Source organism: Anguilla rostrata, chromosome 12, assembly GCF_018555375.3.
Source record: "Anguilla rostrata isolate EN2019 chromosome 12, ASM1855537v3, whole genome shotgun sequence".
NCBI lineage: Eukaryota > Metazoa > Chordata > Actinopteri > Anguilliformes > Anguillidae > Anguilla > Anguilla rostrata.
Window position 1 is genome coordinate 27,790,807 of NC_057944.1, and position 18,043 is coordinate 27,808,849.

Here is an 18,043-nt window from a genome sequence, read left to right on the forward strand (position 1 = left end):
TTGAATTGCCTTGTGTGATAATGATGTCAGACTCCATCACCAAGTGTGCAGACTGTCCTCATACACCAATGGACTTGCTACAAAGGACACTGCACTCAAGATAAATTTTCGAAGTATGTAAGTTTCCTGATCCACAACTAATAATCATCTCTTCGAAGAAAAGAAAACATAAGCGTTTATGGATATTTTATTATAATAGTGTTTTGTGCGCGCGTGTCTATTGCCATTTTATCAGTATTTCAGAAAATAGTCGATGTTTATGGAATCCATTCATGGGCTTAATTAAACACTGTATGAAAAGGACAAACCTAAAATTTTGTGCAAATCGCATGAATGTACATTAAATGTTAGACAGAATTAGCCAAGTTAGACTGAATAATTTTTTAGCGTTGACATACTACATTCCGGAACTTCTGGCTTCACGTGCTAGAGGCAACAACAAAGCTCCTCACGTGGGCACGGGTGCTCCTCTTAATCGCGAGGATTACCAGCGCGCACAGATCTACCGTCTGGACCTACAGTTCAAATACTGTTCCTCTGCGTTGAATCTTTCTGCAACCACAGTGTGTGTGTGTGTGTGTGTGCAAACGCAACACTTGGTATCCAAATAAACGTTCTAAGAAGAAACCCCTAATCCTAAACATACACCCCATAAAAATAAAAATAAAATATTTTTTGTAAGACGTAGTTTTTTTTAAAATGCAAAATGCACCTTCATGATTTAGCTACAAAACACGATCTGAAAAAACCATGATTATTCAAAACGACGTGTAAAACGTGGTGTGGATCCAATTATTTCTTATGAGAAATGCTAACGGATACTGTGCAATTAACCATGTTTTAAGAATGCAAATAACTACATTCGAAGCCAGAAACTTTAGCCTATATTTTACTTCCACACAATGAGAATTCGAAGAAAATATTTACCAATGACAGAATATACCAAAAACAATACGCATTGTCCAGTGCAAACTGTTTTGGTTCTTGTGTGTCATTTTGTCAGTTGTACGAAATATTAAAAATGTAGGTTACGCGTCCATTATGGAAATATTCAAGTTCAAGTACAGAATTAGCAGGCTATTTTATTGTTATTATTTATCAAAAATATTTGTTGAGTACGGAATAAATACCACCTTTAAAAAAACGTTTAATGGGCAGACTATGTGGGCCAATGTTCAAAAACACAGGATAACTAAGGCGGCAGTTAGACCAGCTTAGTGTTAAGTTTTTTTCCCCTCCTTCAAAAACAGGACGACGGACTGCATAAACTTACCTTCCATGCAAAGTACAGCCACCCAAGCAATCCATAGGTCCGAGTTATGGAATTTCACCATCATTCGTCACTATTTGGTCAGTCTTTCTGTGTAGCTTCTCGGAGGAATCGCAAGTATACTCTTCCAAAATTGAATTCTTTGGGAGGAAATGATATTTTAGAAACTAAATACAATGCATTAGTTAGCGGTTCATATGTTTTACGGGGGTCCTTAGCCTCGGGGTTTCGTAAAAACAAACCCCATTGAATAATAAAATGAAAAAGTGCGCTTGTATTTCCTTACAGTGAAACGAAACGACTCTCTGCTCCTGACAACTTAGTATGACAACTTATGACGAATCGTGCGTCTGTCCTTGTTTGTAGGTTACTGATGTACGTCGGGTGAAACCTTTCGGCATCCTCTTTTTTCTTGCGTGGACTTGAACAGCTTTTCTACTTATTTATACAGAACAAAAAGTGGCGGGAATAGAAATTTCGCCGAGATTTGCAGCACCATTGCTTGGTGTAGAGTTGTCTGCGCTCCGTCCCAGCCCCGGGATTTTTACCAGCATGCATGCAGTCCGCTTAGGCTCAGTGTTCTATTTGTAACACTGATTGATGGGTCGCCCGGACTGTTGCCAGGAAACCAATGACGCCACTTGGATATCAAGGATACTATGCCCTCCTCTGGCGACGAAGTGCTACAGTTTGCATTCAGGTTCAAAAATAAGGTGTGTAATTGCCTGGGTGCACCACATACGTTGGCATCTAATCCTCACGCTTTATCAACCTTTAAGGTAAAGCACCATAATTATCTGTATACCCTAGACTATATCTGTAATGCGACCTAATCTATATACAGAGACTTTGGTTTACGTAGATTATGTATTTATTCATTTATTTTTATAATTATCAGGAATCGAATCCATTATCTTGAAAAGCCTAGATTTTTAACTTACAGTGCCACTACAGTCTTGAATTAACCCAAGGTGTCTACTATTTTCGCCTTATGCTTCACGTCAGGTTTAAGTGAGTAGCCTATGATAAAATGGACTTTCACGTAGCCTAGATTGCATCTGGTGTAAAGACATGCACGCGCGTTACCCATAGACCATATACTATACACATTTTCCCGTGCATATTGGCGATACAAAACTTATATACTCGGTTTAATGGCGCATGATGGACGATCTAATTTGTGAAATAGGCTACGCTACATTTCCAAAAGTATGTGGATACTTCTTCTAATTAGTGGGTTCGGCTACTTCAGCCACACCCTTCGCTAAGGTGCATACAATCAAGAATACTGCCATGCAATCTCCGTAGACAAATATTGGTAGTTCCAACGAGTCATTTCGTCAAATTTCTGCCCTGCTAGAGCTGCCCCCTTATTTCCAATGAAGGGAAAATTTAATGCTACAACATACAATGACATTCTAGACAATTGTGTGCTTCCAACTTTGTGGCAATAGTTTGGGGAAGGCCCTTTTCAGCATGACAATGCCCTCTGCACAAAACGAGGTCCATAAATAAAAGGATCATTTAACGTGGCTTGTCCAAACACTCGCCCATTCCTGCAAATTACGTGACCCATGCATGCATCCACAATGTCATGATGCAACATGTTATTCCTGTGAAGAGTGCAGCGAAGCGAATGATATTTATTGGTCCATTGTCGTGTCCCAGTATCATTATAGCTGTCAGGTTGGAAAAACAGAAGTATGTTTGGGGAGTTTCATGAAAGTATTATGGAGCGAACGCACAGTATATTAATTCGTGAAAAATAGTAATACTAAAATAAAGTGAGCATTGAGGATGGTGATGGTCGGAGACAGACAGCGAATGTGCTTCAGCCTCAGCAGGTTGGAAAATCAGGAGCAACTTCATCATGGCGGCTCAAGAGCCACGGAAGTGAATTTAATTAATACCAAGTAACTGGGTAATGATTCTGAACTTGCATTTACTGAAACGCAAATGACTTGGACTGGAGGAATGTACAGTACTGGAGAGGCTTTTGAGAAAATGAACCGAGTTTGCAATCAGAAGCCAACTGACTGGGCTGTGTGTCTTCCATGAGTTATTTTTTGTTATTTGAGTTTGACACTTTGATGTGACACGACGTTTGAATGACCAGATTCTCTTCAGATGGTAAAATTAGATAATAGGGGCATGTTTCATGAAATAATTTAGTAAACATTGGGTAGCATTGCTCTGGAATAGAGCTTGATTAATTTTTTGTGAGCTAAGGCAGCCAATATTGGGCAAAATCTATAAAGGAATGGCCTAAAAACTATGTAACTGAAGATACATGTTGTTGTATTTGCCGCATTAATGAATTATATATATATATTAATTCATTCAGTTTCATGATTAGATACATTTGTCTAAATACTCAAAGGTATTAGATGGGGTGGACGGACCTATTGGTGTCTTCATAATGAATAATGCAGAGCAATGATAACAGCATCTGCAGCCGGCAGAAAGGGAAATTGACTGACTCGAGCATCCATATTGAACAATGAATAATTCTACTTCATATGTGATTACATCATGAGATATTAGAAGTCTAAGCAGAATATCATATTGCAACCATACTAAATATTTCAAACCTGAATTAGTTTCCACTCAGCACATCATTATACAGCATTCTGCTGACTGATTTATGGTTAGATTTATGGTTAGTACTTGTAGTTGTATACTCAAAAGCGTGTATAGTTCACCAACATACGGTATGGCAATCTAAGAACTCAGTGAACTCGCATGCACAGTGTGTGTGTTCGTGTGTGTACATCTATTAGAATATTATAGTAGACCGATTTGCATTTGAAAATGCATCAGGAAACTCTGCTGTAAAGCTGGCAGCTGCTTGCATGTCAGCCTGCCTTTCCTGCAGGGTTTGCCAGGCCAAGCTGAGACACACAGCTCCATGATCTGGGTTGGCTCAAGTGCTCTGATCAGAAGGACAGGTCCGTTCTGCTGCTGCTATGGCCTTTGATGGGCAAATCTTCCCCAGTCAGCTGCCCGTTATGTTTTCTCTTTCCTTGGATGTGCACTTGACACAGCATCTTCCCACTGTTTGTGTACAGCAGCGGGGACAGAACAAAATGCATGATGCCAGTCTCCCTGACTGTGGACTTCAAAACATCAAAAACAGGGGAAAGCGCTCTTTAAAATGGCTTTATAGGTACTGTAAGCATGAATTGTTCTTGGCACGGTAGCTTGGTTGGCTGCAGGCAGTTTACGCTAATAGAAAAACCCTGGTGTGTTCTTAACGAGTTGTAGCAGGTCTTTGCAGGTCAGCCTCTGATAGAAAACTTTTTCACTGATATGAGTTTTTTAAACCTTCCAGAGCAATGAAAAATTCATGATGAAACAGAGTGGGACCAGGGCAGGGTAGAGACGAGATGTGGGTTAAGCCTGTGGGCTGTTGGAAACTCATCACAGTCCGCTGAGGTGTACTTCACATCTCTGGCTGGAGAGCGCCTCTGGCACAACCAGTACAGGCATTTCTTACTCGCTGGTGTCTTGTACAGAACAGGTCGCTCTTGAGATGCGGAAACAATCCTACTTGCTTTCAAACACATTTCCACTCCCTTGCGTTCACCTTGGGGATTCTTATAAACATCTCAGGTTTGAGATTCATTTCAAAGGCCAGGAGACCAAGCCTTTCAAACACCAGAATCACACGGATACTCAACATGAACCCACAACTAGTGCTCCCGTAACACTTAGTTTATTCTTCGCCAGAACGAAGAGCTCTGATAGCTTCGGTAAAACCCTTGGTTTGTCTTGTGTTGTGCTTGTTTTCCTGTCATTATTTCTCTGGGATTGTGTCTTCCTGGTAAACAGATAGCGCTGATGTACATAATTTTGCTGTGCAAAAGGAAAAGAGCCAGTATGTGCACTCTTGTGTTGTTTAGCATGGAGTTTGTTTTATGGAATGATGGTAAACAACAGTGTTAAAAAAAGACCCCGGAGGGAAGAAATCTGGGGGGGCGACCTGGATATAGAGCAGGAGCCCATCCTCCACTAGTCAGCTTGGTATCAATGAAGATAAGCTTAATGTGCTAATAGGGAGGTAATGGGAAATCTATCTGAGCAAATAGAAAAGAGTGGTTGCCCAGATTACGGCCTGAAGTAGAAAACTAACTGGTAAAAAAAAGGTCCAAACAAACAAAAATACAGTGTTTCTGTATTTAAATCAGGAGAGCAAGGTGAGGCATCTTGGCGTCCGGGTTGTGTCACGGCATGGGATTGATCCGGGAGACGCTTGGGACTGGAGCAGTCTAATTCAGGGTTAGGGCTGGGTGATATACTACAATGATGATTCTCAAATGCAATGACATTAATCGGCATCAAGTGGTGTATTGCCTTTCTCTTCATTTTTTCCCTTTAATTATTGCTGATGCAGTAGTAAACATCCAAACTTCAGTTCAACTGTCTACAACTATTCTTACGCTCTTCTATAAAGTTAGAGATGAAAGATGACCCAGTCTTAGAAAGAGCGTTATATGCTTATAAACACCTAGACTGTTTTTCCAGACCAAATCGAGTACTTGCAATTTAGTGGACCACCATTGGATTTCCAAGTGTACAAAATTGTGTTGAAGAGCCTGAGTGTGGTCATTACACCAAGGGGCAAGCCTCTTCTCAATAACCTTTTCCTTTTTAATGGAGCAACTGCCTTGAGTGTTTCATGCAGAGCAGCAGCTAATCCATCTGCCAATTCAGATGGAGCCAGTTGAGGCACAACAGAAGATCTACCTTTATTGCAGTCATCTGATCTCTGTAAGTCACCCTTTTGATACTGGAGTTTCCTTCCAGTTCCATTTGTTTGTGGGAAATCCTTTTTGAAAACAGGATCTACAAAACATTTGTGTCATCTCAGGTTCAGCCACCAGCAAACTAATCTGGTGCTGTTTCGTGTCTCTTTGGCAAACAGCTCATCATATGGTTCTGATAACAGACACTGCTGTCAGTGTCTGTTCAGGGTTTATAGGCTTATACGTGGATTTGAAACCATTCTGAAACCAAAATGCTGCAGGAATGGTTTGCCTTAAGAAATGGCTGTATGTTGAGGCCAGTCATTCAAAGTTGTTTACAAGTTGTTGTTTTTTCTTTAATAATCTATAGTTATACGTGTAGTTAAATGATTACACCAATTACACTGGGTACCTCTGCTGATTTTAGATTCATTTTAGTCCTCATGACTACTTCAGTAACAACAAGTAGTCCCAGCCACATGTTCAGTGTTTGAATCCCAACAGTGAGCCTTTGCACCTTCAACTTGAAGTAGGGCTCAAGCCATATTTTCATGGACAGAATTATTCTGGAACTTCAGTATAGTATGATCACGTTTCTAGTCCAGTCATATGTGCATTTACACCATTTTTGGATTAGGGTTTGTGAAAATTCTTTTAAAAGATTGCATTTGAAATAATCCATAGACTACAGTTTGTCAACAGACTGGTGATTTGTTTTCAAAAGGAATATGTCTGGTTCTTACTTACTTAATCTTCCAAATGCATATTATGATGTACTGATGCCTTTGCTGGGGTGAGATGAATGGACAAATGTCGCCACCTGGTGGTTATGTAAGGAATAGTGCCTAAATGGTGATGAATAACATATTAGTTTCTGTTTTTGTTTGATGTCCTAGCTCAGATTCAGGTGACCATTGACAACACACTGAATATGTAAGCAGATGTGTTTGTACTGGAAAGAGGGTAGCATGAATTTAATAAGCTTGTGCTATTCACAAAAAGATACACTTACCTAAAAAGGAGAAACTATGGACAAAATGCTACTGAAATATAAATTAGAAGGCTGATTTTATTAACAGAGAGAGACAACTTTATTAAACAAAGGTCGTCAGTGAACTACAGCAAAATCAACATATTAATGCAGTTTATAGCAGTAAAACAGACAGGGTAGTCTGCATAATTGCCCGCAATACAGTGGTCTTTGTTGTTATTTTCTTTCTTTTTTCCTAAAAAAAGCAAAAAAAAAAAAAAAAAGTTAATTTTTTTTTAAAGACGGAATTCATGGAAACTGTTACAGAAAGAGTAGTGGATGTGGACTTCACTGACTGAACAACATACTGGCTGGCTTCTTAAAGAGCCACTCCCACTGCAGTGCCTTAACCCTAACGCAGGCCCAAGCAGGAGAGGCCACAGGGTGGTGCGATGTTTAGAGAACTGGTGACCTTGTGACCCGAAGGCTGCAGGTTCAGTTCCCAAATAGGACACTCATTGTACCCTTGAACAAGGTATTAAACCAGAACTGCTTCAGTAAAAAATATCCTGGTGTATAAATGGATACTATGTAAATATTGTAGACTGTCACAGTATAGTTTCAGTATTATGAGCTGAATTAGTGCACTGTTTGAAAATTGGGCATATCATGATTCTGAAATTAGAAAAAGTAATGCATCCTTGTTTGAATCCTTGTATTCGAAAATCAGTTGCATATGGCGGATGAGGTCCAGTAGTCTTAGTTTCCACGAAGAGCACAAGTAGTAAGAATGAACCATTAAAGTACTGCACTTGTGTAAAATTCAGCACTTTGCTATGCTGTCAATCTCCATTAGAATGTGCCATTAACATTTAAATTAGGCTGTTGGATAATCTGGTGGGTGCATTTTACTGTGCATTCAAACTGTGCCTCTGGACCAAACCCAATGCACTAGTACACTGTGCTGTAGAAAGTGCCATCCTTCAGATGATACGTCATTAAAGATCTCACATCACTTTTCAAAAGGATTAGGGGTGTTATCCATGCAGTCCTGGCCAAATTCCCACAAAAAACTGGCTCTCTAAGTCTGGCCATCCAATCACCCCTGTGACTGATTGGCTACACAATCCCTGGCATGCATCCCTTGCACTTTGATTCCTCAGTTTATCACTGCAAAAGAGAGATGAGTTCTCAGTTGCCATACCTGGCTAGATGAATAGATGGATACCACCATCAGTGTCTTATGGAATGGGAATCAGAGTGACTGCTCAGCACTGATGCCTTTTAGCCAGTACTTTATTTATGGGCACCAAATGAGTAAATGTTTTTGTTCCTGACTGTTTTTCTATGACAACACCTGACAATGCAAAAAGGAAAAACTAATTCAGAATTTTCCCTTTAAGAAACTTGGAGAATTTGGAGGGTGTGTGTGGAATGTCAAAGTTACACGTCACCCTTAACCACCCCTGCTGCACCCAGAAGCTGAACGAATGGTTTGATTTCTTTCTCAGGATGGCTTTCATTACATTACACCGCCTATGTTTACAACAAAGCAACAGGACAGGGCACATTTCTATGAAGCCAGACACATTTATGCTCATTTTTGCTCACTTTGTAACTCCGGAGTCAAATGAATCAACATAGACTTGGGAGCACATTTGGTGTTTGGTCATAGTGGGTCATTATTCTTTCTTGCTACTAGAGGGAGGGGGGACAGGAGCACAGTACCTTTCAGTCTTAATCAGAGTCGGACGAAGAGCCTGAGGAAGACCCACTCCCACTCCCATCATCCTTTTTCTTCTTGTCTTTACCCTCCTTCTTTTTCCCATGCTTTTCTTTCTTGTCTTTTCCATCCTTGCTCTTGTCTTTGCAGTCGCTCTGTAAGGGACCACCAGACAGTAGGGAGTTCCTCATGGACATTGCCCAAAGACATGTGGCCTCCTCTGGGGTACTATATGTGTGTTATGCTGCAAGCTAATCTCCCCAACTTCAACAATGGAGCATTCACATTCATGTATTCTGTATTGAATTGTGAGTAAAATCAAACTCCACGGTGAAATAAATTCTCTAAAGTACCTTACCTTTTTATGCTCTTTGCCCTTGTCCTTTTCCTTGTCCTTGTCCTTTTTCCCAAATCCAAAAAAGCTCTTCACTTCTGGGTTGCTGGAACTCTTGATTTCCTCATCCATTGCCGTACAATGAAAGCAGGACTGAATAGAGGGTCTGTGCTTGGATCTGCTTCCCCCTCGTAAATACTGACACTGTGTCCTGGGTTGGAATGAAATCCTTTCTCATTAACACTGGATTCTCAATATTAACACTGGTCCAAGTTAATATCGAGAATGAACTCCGTACATGTGGTGAGTTGTGTGGTATTGCTTCGATCTGTTTAGTTTGCAATGGTTTTCAAAATGTTTTCACAAAACAAAGATTCATGCTTTCAGCGCTACATTTCAGTCATGATTCGGAAAAGAAACTACAAGACCGGTCCAATGGGCCAGGACTCGTTTCGAAATCATTTACAGGCTACTATGGCAGATCAATCCCAATGCTGTTTACATTTTTAAAAGCTATTTATGTTGAATTACAGGCATCACGTTTGATGTCACTGCTAATGAGTTTTCAGTTGCCCATTTTGAAAAGATATGACATTGGTCCAACCCTGGTAAATTAATTTAAATTAGCATTAATAAGTCTTAGTATAATGTTAATACTCAGTTGTGCTTATGAAATATGACTCCTGTTACACTAGATCAAACACTATTAAAGCCTTAAGGCACTGATGAAGTTTGTTAATGGGATAAACGTGATAGTTCCCAGTCAGGTGGGTGTTGAGCGATGTGAAGGAAGGTTTATTGCATTGTTAAAAAGGATGTTGTTTAAATAACATTAACTGTTTGCCTTTGCGGCCATGATAAACGTACTGCACTTAAGCAGGTCTACTGCAATTATTTAAAATAATCAGAAAAATGTCTGTAATACTTCTCCGCTACCCATTGCAGATTCAGTGTAATAAAGCTGAGACTTAATTAACTGATTTCCTCCAAATTAATTGTGTACAAAACAAATTTAAACCTTGCCTCAATTTGGATCAGATTTAATTTTTCTGATAAATCATCAAATTTTTTAAAGGATAGCCCATCTTGTTCTGCCAGTAGCCTATTATACTCTGCCCTTTACAGTACATCCATAACACTATTTGTAAATTCATATATTTTCACAGTAAAACATAATTAGCTATACATTAACCATGTAGGGTACTTATAAAGTTACTGTCCTGTACACGGTTTGAAAACTAAAGTAAGACCTGAAGACAAATTGAGATCCATACCGTGCTGTGGTCGCGATGAACAAAGAACCCTGTCACTGTCACTTTTGAAAGATGTTTCCGTGTTATCCTGCACCCTACCTGTGCCAGTAGGTTTATGTGAGTACGCCCAGTTCCACCTACTCACACAGAGAAACATGAATAACCTGTTTTCTCTGAAGGTAGAAATTCCAGTTACAGGTGTAGTCAGGTCAAGCCATCGCAAGCTGATTGATTTTGTTCAGAGATAAAAGTATCGCATGATTTAGCTTTTTAGATGTTGCTGAATCTTGGTTTCATCTGTCTACAAAACTTTTTTCCAGAACTCTGCAGGCTCTTATAGGTACTTCTTAGCAGACTGTAACCTAGCCATCCTGTTTTTGTTGCTAACCAATTGTTTTCATCTTGTAGTGTAGCTTCTGTAGTTCTGTTTGCGAAGTCTTTGGCAGACAGTAGTCACTGACATATCCAATTCTTCCCCCTGAAGAGTGTTTGTCAGATAGGTGTTTGGGGGTTTTTCTTAATTATGGTGAGAATTCTTAGGTCATCAACTGTAGAGGTTTCCCTTGGCCTTCCCAGCTCTTAATAATTACTGAGCTCACCAGCACTCACTTTCTTCTTAATGATGTTCAAAACAGTTCATTTTGAAAAAGCCTAAATGACTCTGCTGTTTTTTTCTCAGCCTCATAATGGCTTCCGTGACTTTCGTATATATATAAAAACGTGCAATACCAAAATGTATTAAAAAATATAGTTAAATAAAAGCTGAGGATGTGCACTTTAACCACATGTGAATTGTTTGATTACATATCTAAAATTGTGGAGTACAGAGCCAAATCAAGAAAAGTATGTCCCAAACATTATGGAGGTCACTGTACATCACAAGGATCAAATAAAAAATACAAAGTTATGAACTGAAGATGATTTATATACAACTAATATAGAGAAATCCTTATCTTCTCTTTTATCTATGCTTAATAATTATTCAGATACAGTATATTGGGTTATAAAACCAATGTTGATAAAACTGACATTTTATTTAATTAAAAAATGAAGAAGAAATTTCCAAACTGCTTGAGGATCTTTCCATGAGCATCCCATGAAATATGTAGAATGTTATATTAGTTCTACTAAAAATGAATGATAATATTGTGCCTTTTATTGCTGATAGGAAATCCAATTTTTATAAGTGGATTAACCTTGCACTTAATTTAACGGGAGAAATTAATCTAATGAGAATGCTGTGGCTTCCCAGATTCCTTTATATGTTTCCATCTGTTCAGATTATGCCTCCAAAAGCCTATTTTGAAAAAGTAAATTATTACAAGTTTTATTTGGGCTAATGAAGCTCATAGATTAAGAAGACATGTGCTCCATCTGCCCAGATTTGAAGATTGACTTAATTTACCTGATCTGGAGTTATATCAGTTAGCTGCACAGGATTATTATTGATATCATATAGTCAGACAATCAGAAAGTGCACAATGCATACATACGGATAATATAGAAGATTGCTAGATACAATGCATGTTGTCCAACTGGATATGTCTTTGCACACAAGAAGCACTGAACTCCTTCATAGGATGAGGGCACTTTGGGTGTGCATGATTTGGCTGTCATCCACATGCCAAACAAACTGGCCTGAATTCTGTGGCAGTTTTCTTTTGCAGATGACAAATGAAAAGCACCCCCCCCCCCCCCCCCCCCCACCCCCCGCCCCATGCCTAGAGGATAATACTGTTAAAAAATTCCCATGCACATCATTCCTCCCAACTTCATGGGATGTCTGAGGAAGGCCTATCCTTTTTCCTTCCATCTTCCTTTTTTTTTTGGAATGCCTTTCAAAAAATGGGATCAAGATGTCCTTTCATATAAAGCCACCAGTAAAATAATCAGGTGCTGTGTCTCTTTGGTCTGATAAGAGTCACCCAGTTTCTGTTCAGGGTTTATAGCCATTAATTGACAATAAGTTCAACTTGAACAGAAACACAAAGGAAATATTCAGGAAAGGACAGCAATGACTGCATCTACTCCATAAACAAAGAAAATCTTGTGTCTGCAATAAAACGCTCTTCAAGTTTCCCAAACATTCATCAAAAGCCCAGTAACCTTTGGATTTTTTGCCTGGTACAGTTCACTCACACTCATCAACAGAAATAAAATATTAAAAATTGTAAATACTTTTATAAATTAAAATATGTGATAAAATGGGCATTCAAACCATCATAAATCGCAGAGCCATTGAGAAAAGTCACAACAAGATTTGGGACATTTCCCATCTGCTCCAATCACTGTATGATCAATTTCCTTCAGAGAGGAGATTCAGAGCACTTACAGTATGAGGAGAGCCAGGACATCGAGGACTTTCATTCCAGCTTCCTTCAATTTACAAAACAAAGGACATTAACCATACGCAGGTGTTGAATGTGGTTGAGTTCAGGGCTCTGTGCAGGCCAGTCAAGTTCTTCCACATTGTACTCATCAAAACCATTTCTATATGGACCTCGCTGTGTGACCGGGAGCACTATCACACTGAAACAGGAAGGGGCCTTGCCCATACTGTTGGAGAAGCACAGAATCGTCTAGAATATGATTGTATTCTGTAGCATTAATATTTGCCTTCGCTTGAACTAAAGGGCCTAGCCCAAACCACGAAAAACAGTCCCAGACCAAGAAGTGTCCAGATACTTTTGGTCATACAGTGTATGTACATTTGCTCTATTTTGGGATTAAGGTTTTAGGAAATTCAAAAGGTAGCATTTGAAATAAACCGTAGGCTACAGTTTGTCAACATGTACTGCTAATTTGTTTTAAAAAGGGATATGTCCATTCTGGTAATTTCACTGATTCCAATTTAACATGCATATTATGAGGTACTGACAGCCTTGCTGGGGTGAGATGAGCAGACAAATGTCACCACCTGCTGGTTACATAAGGAATAGTGCCTAAACAGTGATGAAAAACAAATTAGCTTGTTTATATTGCAGTTCCTGGTTCAGATTCACATGACCCCGTGAATCACATGATCACATGATCATCACAACTGAATATGTAAGCAGATTTGTTTTACTGGAAAGAGGGCAGCATGACCTTAATAAGCTGGTATTACAGACAAAAAATTAATTGGCTAAAATGAGAAACTATTGACAAAATGCTACGGAAATATAAATTAGAAGTCCGATTTTATTAACACATAGAGAGATCGGTGGCAGCTTTAATAAACAAAGGTCCTCAGTGAACTTTTTACAGAAAAAATAAGACACTAATGCAGTCAGGCAGTAAATTAGAAAGGGTGGTCTGAATCATTTCCCACATTGGAGTAATTTCTAGTCTTCGTTGTTCTTTTCATTTTTTCTCTTGTCCTGAAAAAGGAACAAAAAAAAACAAAATTAATGATAACCCTTAAATTCATAGAACATAATCAATCCATGGATACTGTTATAGAAAAGATTAATAGACGTGCTTGAATAATAGACTGGCTGGCTTCAGTCAGTATTTAATTTCTGGGAACCAAATGAGTAAATGTTTTTGTTCCTGACTGTTTTTCTATAACATATAAGAATTTGGAGGGTGTGTGTGGAATGTCAAAGTTACACCTCACCAATAACCGCCCCTGCTGCACCCAGAAGCTGAATGAAAGGTTTGATTTCTTTGTCAGGATGGCTTTCATTACATTACACCCCCAATGTTTACAACAAAGCAACAGGACAGGGCACATTTCTATGAAGCCAGACACATTTATACCCATGTCTGCTCACTTTGCAACTCCGGAGTCAAATTAATCAACATACACTTGGGAGCACATTTGGTGCTTGGTCATAGTGGGTCATTATTCTTTCTTGCTACTAAAGGGAGGGGGGACAGGAGCACAGTACCTTTCAGTCTTAATCAGAGTCGGACGAAGAGCTTGAGGAAGACCCACTCCCACCATCCTTGTGTTTATGTTTCTTCCCTTTTCCCTTCTTGTGGCCCTTGCCATGCTTGTGGCCCTCGCCGTGCTTGTGTCCCTCGCCGTGCTTGTGGCCCTCGCCGTGCTTGTGGCCTTCGCCGTGCTTGTGGCCCTCGCCGTGCTTGTGGCCCTCGCCATGCTTGTGGTCCTTGCCATGCTTGTGGTCCTTGCCCTTATCGTGGTCCTTGTCTTTATCATGGTCCTTGTCTTTGTATTCACCCTGTAAGAGACCATCAGACAGTAGAGTTCCTCACTATGAGCACCATGGAGACTGCCCAAGGACATCCTCTGGTGGCCTCCTCTGGGGTACTATATGTGTGTTATGCTACAAGCTAATCTCCCCAACTTCAACAATGGAGTATTCACATTCACGTATTCTGTATGGACTGCTCTTATTTTGTATCATATTGTAATGTGAGTAAAAAACTTCACCCCAAAAGACATGACAGCATTCCCAAGTACTCTTACCTTTCCCTTTTCCTTTTCCTTCTCCTTCTCCTTGTCTTTATCCTTTTTCCCAAATCCAAAAATGCCCTGGACTTCCTGGCCAGAGTCACTCTTGCATTTTTCATCTGGTTGTACCGCTATACAATGGAAACAGAACAGATACAGGGTCGGTGCTTGGATCGCTCACCCCACCTAAATACTGACAGTGCCCTGGGTTGGAATTACGTCTGCTCTCATTAACACTGGACACAGTGAAATTGTTCTATTGAGGCCACCTCAGAATGGTCCAAATTAATACTGAACACAAACTGGGCATGTACAGGTAATGAGTTGTGTGGCACTGATTACATATTATAGTTTGCAAATATTTTTGAAATATCTTAAACATAAATGTGTGCATTCAATGCTCCTTTTCAATCATGATTTGGAAAATAAAGTATAGCCTACAAGACCCCCGAGCCATTGGGCCAAGAATAATTAAAAACGGAATTTTAGATCAATCACGATATCGCCTACATTTTAAAAAGCCATTGATGTTGAATTAACATTACTCTTGATTTCACTGCGAATGGTTTTTTTCAGTTCAGTATTTTTCCCACGGTGGCAGTTCCTGCTATGCATGGCAAATTGTGGTCTCACTCACTCACTCACTCACAACCACGATATATTAATTAAAATTAGCACTAATCTGTTTAGTATCACTATAATATTCAGGTGCGGTTATGAAATGTGACTCCAGTTATGATTAGGTCACACACTAATGCCTTATATGCACTGGTGCTAATAGAACACACCGATAGTCCCCGGACTGGCGAGTGTTGAGCGGTGTGAATGAATGTTTACAGTGATGTTTAAAGAACATTGTCTGCAGATTAACTTTAAGCTCTACAATCTTAAAAGCAACAAAACAGTAGCTAGTACCAGTAACAAAAGTAGACCGACTGCACTTAAGCACTGCAATTTAAACTAATCCAGTGAACATTTTTGTGGTGAAAACCCGGCTACATTTGGTTGAAAAGTGAAAGTTTTCTTGCCGACTAGGACGTAGACAGGCTTACTCATCTATACTGGGCTCGTCCATTTATGTCAAAACGTCTCTCAACCTCCCGTCTAGATCCCTGTCCATGAAACCAAGGAGTTTTTGGTTAATCTTATCATTTTAATGGGGACATTAAAATAAAATGTAATAAATGTAATGTTTTTTACCTTGAGTTGAATTTTAGACTCTTTATATTTACGCTGTAATAAAAGTCTCTACACTGTAGAATGTTTTGATGGGATATTTAACGTGACATGACCTGTCTTGAGTTTTTTTTTTTTTTTTTTTTTATTTCTTGGATAGTTCCCAAGAATGCTTGTAGATGTTTGTTTGATAGATGTTTGTATGATACTCTATCACACTTTACTGTTACTGTAGGCTATAGCGTTATACATGCCAATAAAAAAGACGTCTAGATGCCGGCCTTTGCTCACTGGGAATCTAAAAATATCTAATATCTTGATGGAATCTATATTACGAAACGCAGGAACACATCTCGGGTCATAATTACGCATTCAATCAACAAAGTTAAGACTTAGCCTAACTAGCCTAAATAACTAATAATTTTAGGGTAGACTACTCCAATTTAACTGTGTACGATACAAAGCTTCTCATTTATTTCGATAAATTACAGTTTTAAAATGACGTAGGCTATATTTAAGTATTAACCTACCGTTTTCAACAGCTCATATGCCAGTACAATAGCCTACATCCATAACGTAAGAAATGCATAGCCTACGGTTTCACGATAAAAACATAGCGAATTAAGCTACCTGTAGTACCCTATATACTAAAGTTACGTTTATGTTCAAAAGCTAAAATAATACCTGTTTCCAAATCGAAATCCATGTCGTGCTGTGGTCGAGGTGAACAACAATCCCAGACTGTCACTTTAAGAATGTGTGCACCTGTTTTCCTGCACGCTACCTGTGTCCAGAGATTTATGTAATGAGCTGCACCCGGTTACGCTTACTCACGGAGCGACATGCAGGAATAACCCGTTTTCACATGAGGGCAGATTCAACTTCTGGGTGTGGTCAGATCTAATTATCACACACTGACTGACGTCCATGATTTAACATCCTGTATCATGCATCATATTTGCTTGTTGTAGCAGTGGGGAAGGCAGCCAATTTGTGTTTCATTTGACAGAGGTTGACATAGCCATGAATTGATGGCGTACGCGTGTCCTATTTTCGTGGTTGCCTGCGAAAGTAGGCGACACAAATCTAATGAGATTGCGTTCGTTCTTACTCCAAACCGCCAGGGGGCGTATTGGCGTGTCGCATATTATGATTTTGTTTCGGCTTTTACTCTCTGCCTCCCAAGAATGTGTGCTGCTGAGGAAAGTTGTGCACAAAGAAGGGTCAGGTTGTCTGGTCACAAGGCCCTTATAGAGTCTTCCTTCCTTAAATGATGCCTTTAAAAGCATTGTGTCCTCGCCTGTGTGTAGGACTGCTTTGTGTGAACCGATGGAAGATGGACCCTGATTTGTCAGTCACAAATGGCTCCCGGCAGTCAGGCTCCAGTCTGCAATGTCTTGGTTGCAGCTGTAGACCGGTGTTGCCAACTTTGGTCAGCTGGCTGGAGTGAGATTTATTGGGGGGTCAGCATTCACCATACCAGCTCATCCAGAATGCTGAAGATCCCTTGATCTACTACCTCTCAAAGTGTTCTCATGTCACCGATCCCCACACCCCCCTTTTTTAAAAACTTTTCTCCACTGGTTACCTGTTGTGGCTCACATAAAATTCAAAACATTGCTGCTAGCCTACCAGGTTCCTAAGGGGACTACTCCAGTCTACTTTAAGTAGATCATCAAGCCTTACAGCCCAGCTAGACCCCTTTATTTTGCAATCTCAGTATGCCTGGCTCCTCCCTCTTTACATGCCTGCAATTCCAGGTCACACCTGCTGTCTGTACTGCCCCCCGGTGTTCAGTCAACAGCAGAGATAAGACACTTCCCACCTTCCATTCGCCTCTCACCTTTTCAAATCATAGCTTGAGTAATTCTGTAGTATTTTCCCTAACAGGCTTAACTAGTTTACAAGCAATCCTAAGTTTTCATATTTGTGGTTTCTGAGTGAGTATCTTCCACCTCCAGGGTTACTGTTACTCTTAACCGCGATTTATGCATTTGTCTTATCATAATACTGGAAAACCTGAGTACAGCCTACATGATCCTTTGTTTATTGCATTTTAGATATCCTTTTTTTGTGTTCATGAGCACATGACACTTCCTTGAACATAACAGGCAACGTCTGGGTGTGTTGCTGTTGTAACTAAGATAGCCAGATGTCTCATTCAACATTTCAG

The 18,043-nt window shown here is 39.7% G+C and overlaps 3 protein-coding genes across 8 annotated transcripts in view; all 3 read right to left on the reverse strand.

Moving 5' to 3' along the window:
• Nucleotides 1–2,440, reverse strand: part of igsf11 (immunoglobulin superfamily member 11) — an 86,292-nt gene extending 83,852 nt beyond the window's left edge. The window contains exons 1-2 of one of the 2 annotated variants that reach the window (XM_064301903.1): nucleotides 1,557–2,440; nucleotides 1,274–1,410 (exon numbers count right to left, since the gene is read on the reverse strand). In XM_064301903.1, coding sequence (XP_064157973.1) covers nucleotides 1,274–1,337 — 64 coding nt within the window. In that variant the 5' untranslated portion in view covers nucleotides 1,338–1,410; nucleotides 1,557–2,440. Of the gene's footprint in view, nucleotides 1–1,273 lie in introns of both variants that reach the window. The other variant, XM_064301901.1, reaches the window with a different exon arrangement.
• Nucleotides 2,441–7,066: 4,626 nt separating this feature from the next.
• Nucleotides 7,067–10,462, reverse strand: LOC135236234 (uncharacterized). 2 transcript variants are annotated; one of them, XM_064302483.1, is made up of 4 exons: nucleotides 10,317–10,462; nucleotides 9,067–9,246; nucleotides 8,714–8,863; nucleotides 7,067–7,241 (listed from the first exon to the last, which is right to left on the reverse strand). In XM_064302483.1, exons 2-3 carry the CDS (start codon nucleotides 9,172–9,174, stop codon nucleotides 8,723–8,725), a joined length of 249 nt encoding a protein of 82 aa, XP_064158553.1. In that variant the 5' UTR covers nucleotides 9,175–9,246; nucleotides 10,317–10,462; the 3' UTR covers nucleotides 7,067–7,241; nucleotides 8,714–8,722. The 2 variants fall into 2 exon arrangements, with proteins under 2 accessions (XP_064158553.1, XP_064158554.1); XM_064302484.1 differs by lacking the exon at nucleotides 10,317–10,462 and having other exon boundaries at nucleotides 9,067–9,253.
• Nucleotides 10,463–13,457: 2,995 nt separating this feature from the next.
• On the reverse strand, nucleotides 13,458–16,729 carry LOC135236233 (uncharacterized). 4 transcript variants are annotated; one of them, XM_064302481.1, is made up of 5 exons: nucleotides 16,555–16,698; nucleotides 14,710–14,825; nucleotides 14,389–14,461; nucleotides 14,168–14,334; nucleotides 13,458–13,654 (listed from the first exon to the last, which is right to left on the reverse strand). In XM_064302481.1, the coding sequence occupies exons 1-4, from the start codon at nucleotides 16,574–16,576 to the stop codon at nucleotides 14,177–14,179; spliced, it is 369 nt and encodes a 122-aa protein (XP_064158551.1). In that variant the 5' UTR covers nucleotides 16,577–16,698; the 3' UTR covers nucleotides 13,458–13,654; nucleotides 14,168–14,176. The 4 variants fall into 4 exon arrangements, with proteins under 4 accessions (XP_064158551.1, XP_064158550.1, XP_064158549.1 ...); XM_064302480.1 differs by having other exon boundaries at nucleotides 14,371–14,461; XM_064302479.1 differs by lacking the exon at nucleotides 16,555–16,698 and adding an exon at nucleotides 16,705–16,729 and having other exon boundaries at nucleotides 14,168–14,461.
• Nucleotides 16,730–18,043: the final 1,314 nt, after the last annotated feature.